Source organism: Heloderma suspectum, chromosome 1, assembly GCF_057233095.1.
Source record: "Heloderma suspectum isolate Gila_16-S chromosome 1, 16-S_ref, whole genome shotgun sequence".
In the NCBI taxonomy this organism is placed as follows: Eukaryota; Metazoa; Chordata; class Lepidosauria; order Squamata; family Helodermatidae; genus Heloderma; species Heloderma suspectum.
In genome coordinates, this window is record NC_139458.1 from 138674692 (window position 1) to 138689343 (window position 14652).

The 14652-nt window shown below is 46.6% G+C and overlaps 1 protein-coding gene across 3 annotated transcripts in view; it reads left to right on the forward strand.

The window, feature by feature from the left end:
- Window positions 1-4515: 4515 nt before the first annotated feature.
- The window catches only part of CNOT12 (CCR4-NOT transcription complex subunit 12), a 30206-nt gene continuing 20069 nt past the window's right edge, over window positions 4516-14652 (forward strand). For all 3 annotated transcript variants that reach the window (XM_084803631.1, XM_084803647.1, XM_084803639.1), the window contains exons 1-3: window positions 4516-4688; window positions 12291-12432; window positions 13814-14582. In XM_084803631.1, coding sequence (XP_084659757.1) covers window positions 4572-4688; window positions 12291-12432; window positions 13814-14582 — 1028 coding nt within the window. In that variant the 5' untranslated portion in view covers window positions 4516-4571. The remainder of the gene's footprint in view (window positions 4689-12290; window positions 12433-13813; window positions 14583-14652) is intronic.

Sequence of the window (14652 nt, forward strand, 5' to 3'; positions counted from 1 at the left end):
CAGAGTGGCTGGGTGACCAGCCAGATGGGCGATTAATAAATTTAATAATAAATAATAATAATAAATAAATAAATAAATGTACGCACCACATCTCTGGTTAAAGGCTGCTTTAGACATGCATTATACATGCAAGTCACCTGTCCATGTGAACAAGGATGTGTGGCAACAATTTACAAAACGGATTTTGGTTTAACTAGGCTGTTCCCTATGGAAGTTCATGCCACAATTAAATTTGCTTATGGGGGGACCGCATAGAATCATAGAATAGTAGGGTTGGAAGGGGCCTACAAGGCCATCGAGTCCAACCCCCTGCTCAATGCATGGTATTCTGGTACTCTGTTCTGGCCATGGCATGGCTGCTCTTCTGGGAATGTGTCCTTTTTTTGTGGTGACTCTCTAAATCCTTATTCATCCCCAAGAAATGCTGAAATTATTCATAAATGAGGAACAAACCAGAGGGGAAAGAGGAAGGGCAGAGTGGAGAACTTGTATGCATTGTGTCAACTTCTATCAAGTAACAGGAGGTCCATTTCAGCCAGGTCATAACAGTATGTGGGACCATTTCTAAAAGCTCATGTGGATTGGTTAGTCCTGCCCTAACCTTGATCCGAATTCAAATAAGGCGGGTGATGGTTTTATGGATCTTTCAACCATTCTGAACTGGCAAAAATTGGCAGTGGACCAGGATCCAGTTGTGCATATTTCCATACATGGAAGAATTCAAATGCTGTGTTAAAGCTACCTTGTTCTGGGTGACAAAACATCCTCTGCCCTTCTTCCAGTCTAGTGCATATATTCCTTCACCTTGTTGCTTTTTATGTCTTTTCACCTTGTGGTAGTGTTCTAAAATCCCTAAATACTGCAAGGGCCAGACTGTATATTTCAGATCTGTATTTCAGGCTCAAAAAGAAGTCCTTTTACAGCTACTGATGCGTGTGGAAGCAGGGAGGGGAGAGGAAGAATGACAATAAATAAATGATCCTGCCAGCAAGAGTGCTGAGGGTTCCTAATTGCCAATATCTTACAGCAGATAAGCATGTCTATTACCTGTGTTAAGTCCCCATCTAGTGGCCAAAATGAGTTTCAAAACTTGCCCAGTAAAATTACTTTTTCTGGAGTCCTAAATACATCTTGATAGAACACACTGGGGGTGGGGAATATAATTTGCTGCTTATATTTCACTGATCTCTTTGTTTCCAAACTGCTTTTAAAGCAGGTTGTAGGGGTCAATGTAGCTGTCAGTTATGGTTATATGTTCACAGGAATTGCTGGTGCAGCTAGGCAATTTTAGATCCTGGACTTAATGGTTTTACAGGCGTCCCTTTAGACAGCCATGTGTATTACTTCAGCTGTGAAGCACACAGCTAACATTTCTCTTCTCTGTGCTGCCAGCCACCCCACCTGCTATTCTGTGCTTTAGAACTGCTCCTAAATAGCTGATACGCAGGACTGACCCTCACATGAGGCAGGGCGAATCCTCTGCCTCAGGCAGCAGAATGATGAAGTGCATGCTCCCCCCTACCAGGAGGACCCCCTGTCGGTGCCACCAGGTGCTCCAGAGAGTCCCGCTGGCCCCACTCTCCCACTGTTGCAAAGGCCAGCTGCCTTTGAAGAGTAGCCAGCGGGGCTTTCCAGAGCAGCCACCCTGCCTCTGGCTCACGGCACAGGCAATTTCGAGGGACACCCTTCCCGCAAAGCTTGGCCCTGAGGAAGGATCCCTCAGAGCCAGGCATTTGGGCCTGGCTGGCTCTCTGGGCCCAGTCAACTCTTCCATCTTCTCTCAGTTTCAACAGCAGCCACAGCTGAGGACAGAATGGCTACACCACAGGGCACTTGTGGAGTCAATGGACCAGTTTACACAATTGCACGGAGGGAAATAAGCCAAAGTGTGCCTGCCAGCCAGATTTCGCTAATTAACCTTGTCAGTGCGGCTTGCCATGTTGTATGAACCCAGGTGACATCACTTGTTTGTGGGGGGGAGCAGCCCTCACATAATCCAACAGCAGCCCATGGATTATTTCAGGGTTGCTGCCCCCTCAAACAAACCATGCTGGTAATTAGGGAAATTTGTCTGGCATACGACCAGCATGCATGGAGGGTCAACAAGTAACTGTGTCATGTGAACTGGGTCAATATGACTCATCAGTTCATTTAGGATTTTTCTTGTGGCAAAGGGAGTCTCTCTGGAAAAATGCAAATGCCTCTGCCACATGCCTACTGAATCCAGGGGATATCTAATCAGATTGGCCTGTGAGAGGTCCTGAGGGGAAGTTGGCTAAACTTTGAGTGTAGCTGCCTTTGGTTACTAAGGTACAATCATTATTTTATTTATTATATTTCTATACTGCCCAAATAGCTGAAGCTCTCTGGGCAGTTCACAAAAAATAAGAGCCATCAACTATAGCAACACCCTTATTTGCATCTCCCTTCCTTTCTCAGTAACTTGGCTGGATTTTTGTTTCAATTATGTGAGTTTGATCATTTCTGCTCTTTGTAAACATTATTTGTGATGACTGACACTATGATAATTCATAATTTCCTGATGTTCCTTATGCTGATATTCCATGTATTTAAATATGCTGTTTTACCTCCTGACAGCATTGGGGGGGGGGGGGTCCCAACACTGTTTTTCCCTGGGCTACTTCTCTGCTGCCCTGGTTTGGCTCAAGCCACCCCCTGAAATTGAAGTCTACATCCTGGTTCAGATCAAGGGTCCATCTAGAGCGGGGGTGTGCAACTTGGTGCCCTCCAGATGTTTTGAACTACAACTCCCATCAGCCCCTACCAACATGGCCACTAGTAGGAGATTATGGGAGTTTTCGTCCAAAACATCCATAGAGCACCAGGTAGCCTATCCCTGAGCTAGAATCTAAGATCCCACTTCATGCCGCAGCCAACCAGATGCTTATGGGAAGCCCAAAAGCAGCTAGGTCTTAAAAATAATAGCCCTTCCTCACTGTGTTCGATCCTTGCCAACTGGCATTCAAAGGTACTGTCTCTGAACTTGGAAGCAGTCTGTGAAGAAGTGTTCTTTATCTTTTCTGAGTCTACTGTCCTGTCTGTGGGTAAACCCAACTTTTCATGTCAGGAGGGAAGACGGGATTTACTCTACCCACTGTCTACAGGCCATGCGCATGCATATTTTAAGACCTTACCACTGTCATGTCCCTTAAACTTGCACACATTTGGCCTTTCCTCATAGGGAAAGCACTACAGCACCCCCTTGGCCTGGATCATTTTGATTGCCCCTTTCTGGACCTTTTAACAACTCTGCCTCATCCCTCAAAGGATATCACAATCATAACTGTCCTTAATAGTCCAAATGCAGCCTCACCCTAAATGTATTTTAGAACATCCCTACCCTGTCTTTCAGTCTCCAAAGGCCCCGCCACACAGAAATGCAAAAAAAACAGTGAGATTAAAAAATCAATTAAGCCAGCAACTCTATGCATGTGTAAACAGGGAAAAAGTCCTACAACTCCCAGCATGCTCCAGTCAGCCACGCGGGCATAGAATTGCACCCCAAGGGAACAATCCTATACTAACTTACCTGGGAGTAGCTCAGTAGGACTTTCTTCTGCGTAGGCAGGTATAGAATTGTGCCGTAAATCATTAAAACAACATCATTAGAGGGGCATAAAAATCAACCGGGTCAATTTTAAACATACACCGCCACAGCAGGTTAACGGTGCCATCCCATCCATGTGTGTCTGTTCGGAAGCAGCCCCATTAAGTTCAATGGGACTTACACCCAGGTAAATGAGGATAGGATTGCAGCCTCAAACCGATTAAGGACAGGCTAGGCTTAAAAGGGGCTGCCCTCATCAAACTCAAAAGAGGTGGGAGGGAGCAACCGAACGTCTTTCAAGGAGTCCCCCAGTCAGTGTGCCACTCATTAATTTAAAAGGAAAGCGTTTTCCAGCTGTGAGGGGTTGATGGGAGTTGTAGTCCAAGACATCTGGCTGGCTCCGGGTTAGGGACGGCTGACCCGTAAGGTCCTAGTCAAATTGCCTGCGGCCAGACCTTCCCCACAAAGCTGCGATGATGAGTGGGGTTTCAGCCAGGGTCGAGGTGCCTGCTGCGGGGGGTAAAGGCGGGAAAGGAGCCACTCGCTTGCCACGCTGGTCGTTGTGGGCAAAAAAGGAGCTTGGGTCGCTGGCTGCAGAACCCGCGACCGGAGGGCCGCCCTCAAAGTTTGGGTGGCCGGCCAAAACTCGAACCCACACTCGGCAATAAGAACGAGAACCGAGCTTTCATTGCGTGCCCTTGACATGGAAATCACATGTTCTTTTTAAGCCTCTTGTGTTTTGAGGGTGGAGAAGCGGAGGCAGAAATGTTTCAAATGGGCGGCAGGGGAGGGGAGGGGCCTCTTTGCAGCTCCCCCCTCCGCCTCTCGCCGTGCTCCTGAAGCAGCCTTTTTTTTTCTTAATAAGGCGGAGGGAGCGAGCGGATTCCGCGCGTCACCCGCAAGCTGCAAGCTGCAAGCTCTCTGCCCTGCCCAGCCCAGCCCCTTCTCACAGTCGCTGCTGGCCTCGTGAAGGTGACACGTGGGGGCTGGGCGCCTCGCCTTCATGAATATGCATACAAGTGGGAGGGGCCATCCCGGGCCTTCATTTAAACGTCATGAATATGCAAACAGAGCGAGGATCGGCTGCGCCTCTGTAAAGGGCCGCAGATCGCCGAGCCCGGTAAGGAGCTTTAGCGGCAGCCCCCCCCGTCCCCCTCCGGGAGCGCGAAGCCCCTTTCCCCTCGTCCCGAGCGGCGGAGCTGCGGTTAGCGGGAAACCCTGGGGTTCCCGGGGGCGTTGGCAGGGAGCTGGGTCGGGGGAGGGGTCGAGGCCGAGGGGTAGGGAATGCTGTGCAAGAGAGAGGAAGGGACCGCGAGGGTCCTGAGGGCGGCGAGAAGGCCGCGTGTGCCTCCAAAATCGCTTGAGCTGCGCGTTTTGCAGCCGGGGGTGGGCTGGGGTTCGGAAGGTCGCACTTGCCTAGTCACCGCGGCAGGGAAGCAATTGTGCTTCGTAGCTCCTAATTGCTGCAGGATTTGGAATGGGCCTGGTCCGTCTGGAGATCGTGGAAGAGGCAGGGGTGGCGGATTGGCTCTAACGGGAAGGCCGATTAGTACCATATGGTACGCGCATGCAGGAGTTCGTGTGTTGCCTGTGCTGTCTGGGGCTGTAATTTGCTCTGATTGTTTGCTGGAATCCGGAATCGGATGTTTCCCCGGCTGCCTCCCCAGTTTCTCATTTCTTTTAAATGGGATGCGTGTCCCATTCTTTGTAACCTCGCCACTAAGTACGTTACGTCCTCCACCCCCTTCTGGCTGGAGTTATCCTCTACAATACTGCCTCCTACCACTCCCTCTTGGCTGTGATTCCATGTACACCCAATTTAGCAATTCTTACTTCTCTTTAAATTTTACTAAACCAATTATTGTAGACAGGCTCTGTGACCCTAAAATACGCTCTCTGATCTCTCCTTGCACCCACCCACTTCTGTATCAATATGAAATAGTATATCTTGCCCGATGGTCACCTGCCTGTTTTTACAGTCTTCCCGGTTTACTTGTGGGAACAGTGGTCTGTGTCAGACTGTGGGAACTCTCCAAATGGTTCCCTCCTTCCTACTCCCGGGTCTGCCTTTTTGGGGGGAACTGATGGCTTTTTCTGTAAATAAAGGTTTTTCTCTGACAAGAAAGATCTACTCTCCATGCATGTCCTTGAGCCACACATGCCAGCATCCCCCTACATATCTTTCATTTCTTGCAACCGTATTGCTGCACCATTTTCCACCTGATAGAACAATTGCCTTCTTGACCCTTAGCTCTTGATCTGCTTTGTCTCCCTTTCAAAATTCTATAATAACCTCTTTCCTATTGGTTTATGTTTGGGATTCATTTTGAACCTCCTTCTTGGAAATCTATTTGAAATAGAGGCAGGGGTCAGGAGCAATCCATCTTTAGGATACATTCCTAACTTTTCAGTTTGTAATAAGCCAGTGTCATTTCCACTTGGGATATGCCTTGATTGCTGCAAGCTTCATCTGTCTATAATGCGGTTTTTTCTACTTTTGCTCTTTCCCTAAGGAGGCCCGTCCTTTTTTTTTATCATCCCATGTGGGGTTTTTAATCCAGTATTTATTATAAAAATGTCTGCCCATGCATGTGTGTATGCTATGGTTATGCCAAGATTAAATCCCCTTTGTATGTGGACTCTGTAGATATAGAGCAGGAGACAATGAGCACTGCAAAGATTTCACAGTTGGAATACAGGGTAGCAGGGGAAACAATGGCCCAAACATGGCAAGGGATTTGCCTGGATGTGTGCAGTAGTTTAGACAGTATGGCAATTGGGGTCCCTTGATTTACACTGTAGTATGTTCCTGCTGTCTTCCTGCTTCCTTTATTTATTTTTTAAACCACTGGTTTTTCACTCCATCTAAACTGTGGCCTTGTTCACATGATTGCTTTTAGATTATAAAAAGCTATAGGGGTAGAAGCCTGATTCATTGCTAATTGCACAATATGTAGCCCCTGCACAATAGAGCTGCTTCTTCAGAAGAGATAGTGGCACTGGGAGAAACATGTCTCTCCCTTCCGGCTTGACTACAGTGCATACCACTGCTGCTGAGGGAATTCCGACCTGTCTGGCTCTTGCCCCATAGAGGTCCCATCATGGTTGCTGATGTTCTGTGGAGGGCGAAGTCAGTTTCACTTTTTTCGCCTTTTGCTTAAGGGGATTGTCAATTGCACCTCACTTTTGTCTTTAAACTCTAGCGCTGCCTTCCCCAACCTGGTGCCATCCAGATATTTTGAACTACAACTCCCAGAATCCTTGACCATAGGTCATGGTGGTTGGGGCTGATGGGAAATGAAGTCCAAAACATCTCGAGGGCACCAGGTTGGGGAAGGCTGGTCTAGGACTTGCTGAAGAGTAAATGGAAACAAATCCTAAGAATGTACCTTGCCTTTCTCCCCCCTCCCCAATCACAAGCAGTGTTTTTTGCAAGTGTGGATATTGCCAGTGCTCTACTACTCTCTTTTTTTTAAAAAATGCACATGAAAAGCTTTACCCACATTGCCTCTGCTACAGTTTCAAAGCAAAAATGTGTGGAAATTTAATTAGGGTATTGCTTAATTTCACCTAAACTGCTACAGTTTCATATCCAGAGATTCCATCATGGAGGGATTGTATTTGGAAGAAATAATGGTGACAGGATGTTCAGAATAGAGAGAGGCAGGGTCGCACATCACAAGCCACATTTCCAAGCCAGATGGGGCAGTATTGCTACTTCAGTCCAAGCCTGAAAGGATCGTGCTACAATTGCAATGGAAGCTTTAAAAATGGCTACAAACCAGCATTAAAAAAGACCTGGTATGACACTGGTTTGAGTGGCAGGGGGAGGAGAAGAGAATGAAAATGCAACAATTTTGGAGAATTCGTGTCTGGATTCTCAGGAACAAATGAGTAAGCAACTTGTATCTATACTGGAAAGAGAAACTACTGTGGAAGCCCTTTCTTGTGCAGTGTGTGGCATTAATGGCCCTCTTCATGTTGCATAGCTCAGGAGTGGGGAACCCTGGCCTTCCAGAAGTTCTTGGACTACAGCTGTCATCACCCACGACCATTTGGCCATTTTGGCTGGGGACTGTGGGAGTTGTAGTCCTGCATACCTGGAGGGCATCAGGTTGGGGAAGACTCTTCTAGAGGAATAAAGTAGTTATATCCCAACTTGGCTGTGAGTTTGTAGGCAACAAGTTAGAATACTGGAAGGTTATTGACAATCTCCGGCTACCAATATTAAATGACGTAACCTACTTGGAGCGAAACAGGTTAAGATCGAGACATCCAGCCATTTCTACTGCTAAAGCTCTTCTAGAAGATGATTTCAATATCCACAACACGTGGAAACAACATTGGCTAGGAAATTGCCCTCCACAATGCCGAAGCTTGCCCTGCATCTTGGAAAAACCACCTGGATTTGACCAGCCCCGTGTGATATGGACAACCTTGAACCAAATTCGCACATATCATGGTAGATGTGCAGATACCCTTTATAAATGGGGCAAAGCAACATCATCAAATTGTGACTGTGGGGCTGAAAAACAAACTATCCAACATATAGTGACAGAGTGTCAAAACCGAGCCTACAATGGAGACTTTGCTGATTTCCTGGCTGTGACAACAGAAGTAAAAAACTATATCTGTAACCTAGACATACATTTGTAATATTCCTGTCTATATTTTATATTTTACATTTCATATTAATTAAGCTCTATGTTTTTATTGTAATGCGATGTAAATGTGCTATACGATAAATAAATATATATGCATCAGGAGGGTAGTCATTGATGTATAGCATACCCATAGGGTAGACCAGGGGTGCAAAAGCTCAGGCATGGGGGCTAAATCTGGCCCACCTGGGAGCCCAATCTGTTCCTTGAGGGTTCCCCCAGGGGGTGACACCGTCTTTCCTGGCTCATTTTCCCAAACAGCTAATCATTTGGTGGCTTACTGGTATTAGCACAATTTTTTCCCCTGGCTAAAGAGTCAAAATGCCTCTCTTAAGGCTTAGATACTTGCAGTAATAGCTTCAAACTAAAATATGCTGGTCTTTTGGCCGTGAGCCTTTTGCCTTCATCCCCACCCACTACTGGAATGCACCCCGCCCCCAGAGTTAAAAAATGGAATTTGGCCCTTGGGCTGAAAGAGGTTCAGCACCCCTGGTGTAGACAGTTCTAAAGGATGTGCAGCTTCCTCTTCTCCAGTAATTCCCTCTGCACTAATGTCTTGGAGGTATAAATGTTTCACTAAAGGAGCCTCTGTAGATACCCCAGTAGATCCCTTGGGGCATTCTCTCAGCTCTACTTTCCTAGCTCAGCTTTTGTGCTTGCTGTCTTCTGCATGCACCTTTTGGTGTCTTTGAGTCTGAGGTTTCCTCCTCCCACATCTTCTCTGCTACTTGCTTATCCCCAGGTCTTTCCTCAGCTAGATCCCTGTTACAGTCTGAGAAGTTTATTTCCTGTAACTTTCGAAGTTGCAAATCTCCAGGTAGCTCCAACATGGGTAGATTCTGCTATGGGCCTTCTTGCACACATCAAGGAGTCCTTCTGTGCAGTCTCTCCTCATGTGGGAGCCAATGGTAGACAGGCAGATTTAGATCAGTAGGACCTTGCCTTAGCTCATTGATCTGCTCAGCCATGAACTCAGGTGATGGCCTTGCCTAAGTTATATCTCAGCTTCAGTTCCCCATCTGTAGTATGGAATAATATTAATCTACCTCACATTGATGTGAGGGAGCAGGATGAGCATTTCCGTATACATGACAAATTATTCTACTTTAGGTACTCCTTTCTGTTCTTCACACTCTGAACCTGCCTGTCTTCTCTTTCTTCCATAGCCTCGCCCTTGGTCTTTATGAATTGCTTTTCTGCATATCTCTATTTCATTATCGTAGCCCAAGGCTTACTTGAGGGAAAAAATGTGCATCCTTGTGCATAAATAGTTACTAATTCTGCCCCTTATTTATTCTTTCCTTGGAACAATCATAGATTTTCTTTAATAATGCATCACTATTAAACTTTAAGTGCCTTCTTGGTATACATGTCCTTTTCTGTTAGGGGCAACATAATTTTGCAGAAAAGGCTAGGTATTGTGGACTTGTAGCAGGGGTGCAACTAAATCTTGCATCTATCTGAGAAGGGAATGGGGATCATAGAGGGAATGTCAGTTTGCTTTATGTGCCTTGCAAACTAAAACTTTGATCACATGTGAAAAAATGCACCCTTCAGGGGTCTCTTGCAACATGAGGTACAGTCTTCCCAAAATGGAAGTTGTATTGCAATACAGAGTTTTTTTCCCATTTGAAGACTCAGTCAGTTTCTAACTACAGGGCAATTTCTGTCATTGAATGATAATGCTTTCCTTTTTTCTCACATTCTCCAGTAGCCAAGCATATTTTCCCCCCTTCTTGTTTTTTGTTTGCCCGTGTGTGTGTGTGTGTGTGTGTGTGTTCCCCCAAGGCATGTACTTCCTCTCGGAAGGCTACTTCACACTTGACAATTTTCTTCCATAGATATTACTATTTTTTTTTCAGTGTAGGCAAATGTATATACCTTCTGATGTGATAAACGCATATCTGTCTGTTTCCCTGCATGTATTATGGCAAAATGGATGTGCGTGGATTCCCTGATACAGAAGTAATGTGTATGTAGATAAGAAATAATGTGAACACCAAACCTAATTTAAATATAGTTTTGTGTACTTCTTTGAATTTGTTACACTGGAGTAGGAAAGACTTGTCTGTCTCAAGATCTCTTCTCTTGGTACCTTCCCCAACCTAGCACCACCTAGATGTTTTGGACTATAACTCCAATAATTCCTGACCATTGCCAGTATATGCTGCCTGTGGCTGATAGGAGTTGTAGTCAAAATATCTGGAGGGCTTGGTGGTGGAGGTTGGTGGAGACCAGATGCCTCTTAAGTTCTGTCTCTATTTTTTTGCCAGTGGTGCTGAACTTGGAAAGAGTCTCCTCTGGTGTTGCTTATTTCACTGTGGATTAGTTATCTACTGCTTTAATAGGTTTGTCTGAGGTTCCAGGTGACTTAATGTGCTGCTGGTTTTAGATGTCCTTGTTCAACCATTCCTGCTTCCTCTGCCCTCCTTCTTTTCATCCTCTCTCCGCTAAATGGAATGCCTTCCTCTCTGTAGTATCATCTCCTGGTCCTGTGTTCTGGAGCAGTGTTACTAATTTCTTTTAAGAAAAATAGGATGCAACAAGTGTAGAAACAATTATTCCTTTGTCTGTGAAACCTTTCATAGATGGATGCATTCTGAGAAGGGTAAATAGGATGGTACCTCAGAGGTAGGGGTGTGAGAAGTTAGGATAAGGATTAAGGCAAGAGAATATGAGGGAACAGAAGGCAGCAGTATACGAGCAAGTAGGTTATGCAAAAATCAGACCTGGGGCATTGGTTTATGCAGAGGCTGGGAGTTAGCAGTCTAGGAGTAGGACAGCCTTCCCTGTGGTTTGGGATGCTGGGACTTGTAGTTCAACATATCCGGAGCACTAGGTTGGGAAAGGCTGGAGTAGAGGAGAACTGTGGTACAATGTGGCTTGTAGAAAGGAACTGTAGAACAGCTCTGTAGAACAGAGGTGGCTGTATGGCCTTTGCCTTCAGAGGCACTTTAAAATATTCCTCATACGGGCTTTGAAGGAGAGGTTTGCTGGTCCCAACTACTTCAGCCTAATACAGAGATGCAGGCTAAGGACGAGGATTGTTTACAGTCTTGTGGCTGTGCATTAATCTCAGCACTTTGCCTATTGTGCCAGCATATTTTTTTTGGTCACATTGAGGGCGGGTTTATTAGTGAACCCTGCTCCTGCCTTATTCTGGGGTTCCCTTCTGTTCTTAAATGCTGGAACAGTTTCTGGAACACACACTCCCTGTAACCAAGATGCTGGCTGTTTCTCCTCTTAGCCAGGGTTTGGCCCTCTCCTGAAATCTAGTGGGAGGCTGTTGCCATAGTGACGGGAGCAGGCCCGAGCTTTACCTCATTGAATTCCAGTGGCTGTGCCAAGCGATTGAGAAATCGGGAAGGGGGGGAAGTACTCCAGATGTTTACTCCCTGCTCTGCATATCCGGGTCCGGAGCATATACAGCTGGGAAGGGGTTGAGCAGCAAAGGGGTGGGGAAGAAATGAGGGAATAGGAGCAGACTTGGACAGAGAAGGGTGATTCTGACAGGAAAAAGCAGCCAAGTGGGAGTTTTATGGCGAAGGGACAGGAGCTGACAAAAGAAAGGAGGCAGCAGAAGGGTGGAAGAGGCAGTTTTGGCAGGAGAAAGCAAGTTGGCAGGGAAGGAGAGGGTGTGGCAAAGGTGGAGCAGGGCAGTACTGTGCAGAGAAGAGTAATAGCATAGGCAAGGAAACTAAAGCTTTATGAGTTTGAGGTTCTCATCCTTCAGTGTGAGTCATGGCCTGGATGCTTGTGGGAGACCTGCTCCCCTTCATCCTTGTTCCAGCCTGCCCTGGGAGTGGCCTAACGTGATACTGTGTGTATTCTGTGTGTGTGTCTTTGTGTTAGAGAGACAGACAGAAAGCGGGGGGTGGGAGGAAGAGAGAAATGCCTCCCTATGTTCAGGCTGGTAAGGACCTAACTGAAGGAAGCAAGAGAGGATATTGGGAAATTTGCATTTTGTGGTGTGAGTGCCAGTAGTCTGACATTGGATAGGAAGTCTTAGTTATCTCTTGACAGGATTTTGCAAACTAAATTTCTTTTTTTCTGTGTCCTAGGGGCTGGTATTAATGCTGAGGTCAGAGTCCCATCCTGGTGATGTGATGGACTCTAAGCCCCAGTCGCTGTGCTCCCCATTTCCCTGTACTGCTGCCAATGGCCGTAGGGGGCCCAAACAACCATCGAGCAGCCCTGAGACAGGTATGTCCTGAGATGTTAGCCTATAACTGGAGGGGCAGCAGAACTGAGTTGATTGCTGCAGAGTGATGGGTATGGGTCAGGGTGACATGCCAAATTTGTAGAGGCCCTGATTTTTCTATTAATATTAAAGGGTGGTGGTTCACCTGAAAGTTGAGAACTGGGTGTTATAGTAAGCAGGATCACATGATGCAGCTCTTGCAGGACTGGACTGCTTTAGGTTTCAGGTATGGGACAGCATGTTTTAATGTTCCCCTTTGTGTAACCCCTGCCCCCCAAGCTTTCAGCCCATAGAAAGCTAGTATGTCACGAGGACTAAGCTAGAACCCTTCTACCTTTTATGCTAGGTTTGTATGTACAAGGAGGATTCTTTTTGACATGGGAGACCATTCAAACATGCATCCTGCACCTACAGTCTGAAGTGGTGCAGTCTACCAAGAGCTGGACTACATGATTCTGCTGATCATGTAAAGCTCAGATCCCACTTCTTGGCCTAAGAACACTGCAACTCAAAATCAGTCCAAAGGGTATTTTACAAGCTGTATTAGTAGTAATTTTTATTACCACCTGAGAATCACAGGCTTGACAGACCAGAAATTCATGCAGTCTGGCCTGTGTCCAAAGATGCATGCAATCCTAGTGGTTTCTTTGTGGTCAACGTATTACAGTTTGGTCTGGCATGTGTTTATAGCTCTATGAGATTGCACAGTTACAAATGAACGGTGCTATACTGAATGTTTGCAAGATTCAATTTTTGACGCACGCAGTGGGCTTTCAAGGGGTGTCGAACCTGCTTACCTTGGCAATGACAATGTGTTAACTCACATCCCCAGCACCTGCCCTCCCCACCTGAGCACTGTTGTAGCCTTTCATAATGGGGTGCAAAACAGAGCAGAAAAGGAGATAACATGTTTCATGCTGGGGAGTGGGGATGTTAAGAGAATGTGTCCTCTTCTACCCCACCATTTCAGCATGGCAGTGCTTGCATCCATTTAGTGGAGAGAACCATTGATGTTGGGAATGTATGCACACTGTGGCTTTTATACTAAATGATGCCTAACTACAGGCTGGTATAACCTGTGAATAAGCCCTCACTGTTGAAAGGGATGGGAATGGAGGGCTTCGCAAGAGGATACGAGGCTTTGGCCTTCTGGAACCATGGTGAGCTGCATTTGGGAGGTAGGCGTTGGATAGGTAAATCTTTTCTTAATACCTGGCACTGGTTGTAATCCATCCCTTGAACAATGGTTTGAAAATTGAGAGCTAGGAGTGATTTAATTTTTTTGTGCCTAAAGGTGGATTCTCATCTTGGATCCGTATAGTAATTTAGTTGTGCATTGAGGTTGAACTCTGCCTTAAAAGCCTCCCCCCTTTTTTCCATCAGGAGATGCCCGCCCAAAGCCACCCGTGAAACCCAAGCCCTGTGTGCTGCCAAAGCCAGCCATGCCAGTGAAGCCTGTTCCTGGACTACGTCAGTCGCTGTCTGAGGTGCCCTCTGCTGAGAAGATGAATTTGTTGGCTGGGCCCAAGCCATATAGCAGCGGGGCTGGCAGTGCTGTGAAGCGTCTCTCTTTTAGTCTAAAGTGCCCTCCAAGAGAAGCTACCAATGGGAAAGAGGTTTCATCTCCATTTTCCACTACAGTCAAATCATCTGGAGATGGAGAAGGAGCTGGCACTGCAAAGAAATCCAGTGCTATGGAAGGAGCTTCTGGGGAAGAGTATGGAGAATCCTCCAGTATACGCGAGGGTGCTGTCCCTTTCAAAGTGAAGCCAGTGCCAGTAGCAGCCAAGCCAGAGCGTTTTCCTGGGACCACAGTGGAGGAGATCTTGGCCAAGATAGAGAAGCCCAACAAAAAGGGGCCAAACAGCCCCGACAGGCCTCGGCTGGTACGCTCCTTCTTCAGCCAGGATGGTGGCACAGCTGTTCACCTGGGGCCTAAAGGTTATGCTGCATTCCGGCGATGTTCCAGTGGAGGTGAAGGGGGAGGAACAGAGTCAGAGGGTCCTGCCTACAAACCCTCTTGTGAAGCTGAGGAGAACAGATTGTCGAGGAACAAGGAGGAAACCACAAGTTCAAATGGTCAGCATGTGCCTGAATCTGAGCAACCAGCGAGAGCAATAGAGAGAAACTTAGATTTCCTCTCTAGGGACAGGTGAGGTTCAGATAAACACAGTAGGGTGTCCTAGGTAATCTTGGAAGATTGGCTTTGCAGTGTATCAGAG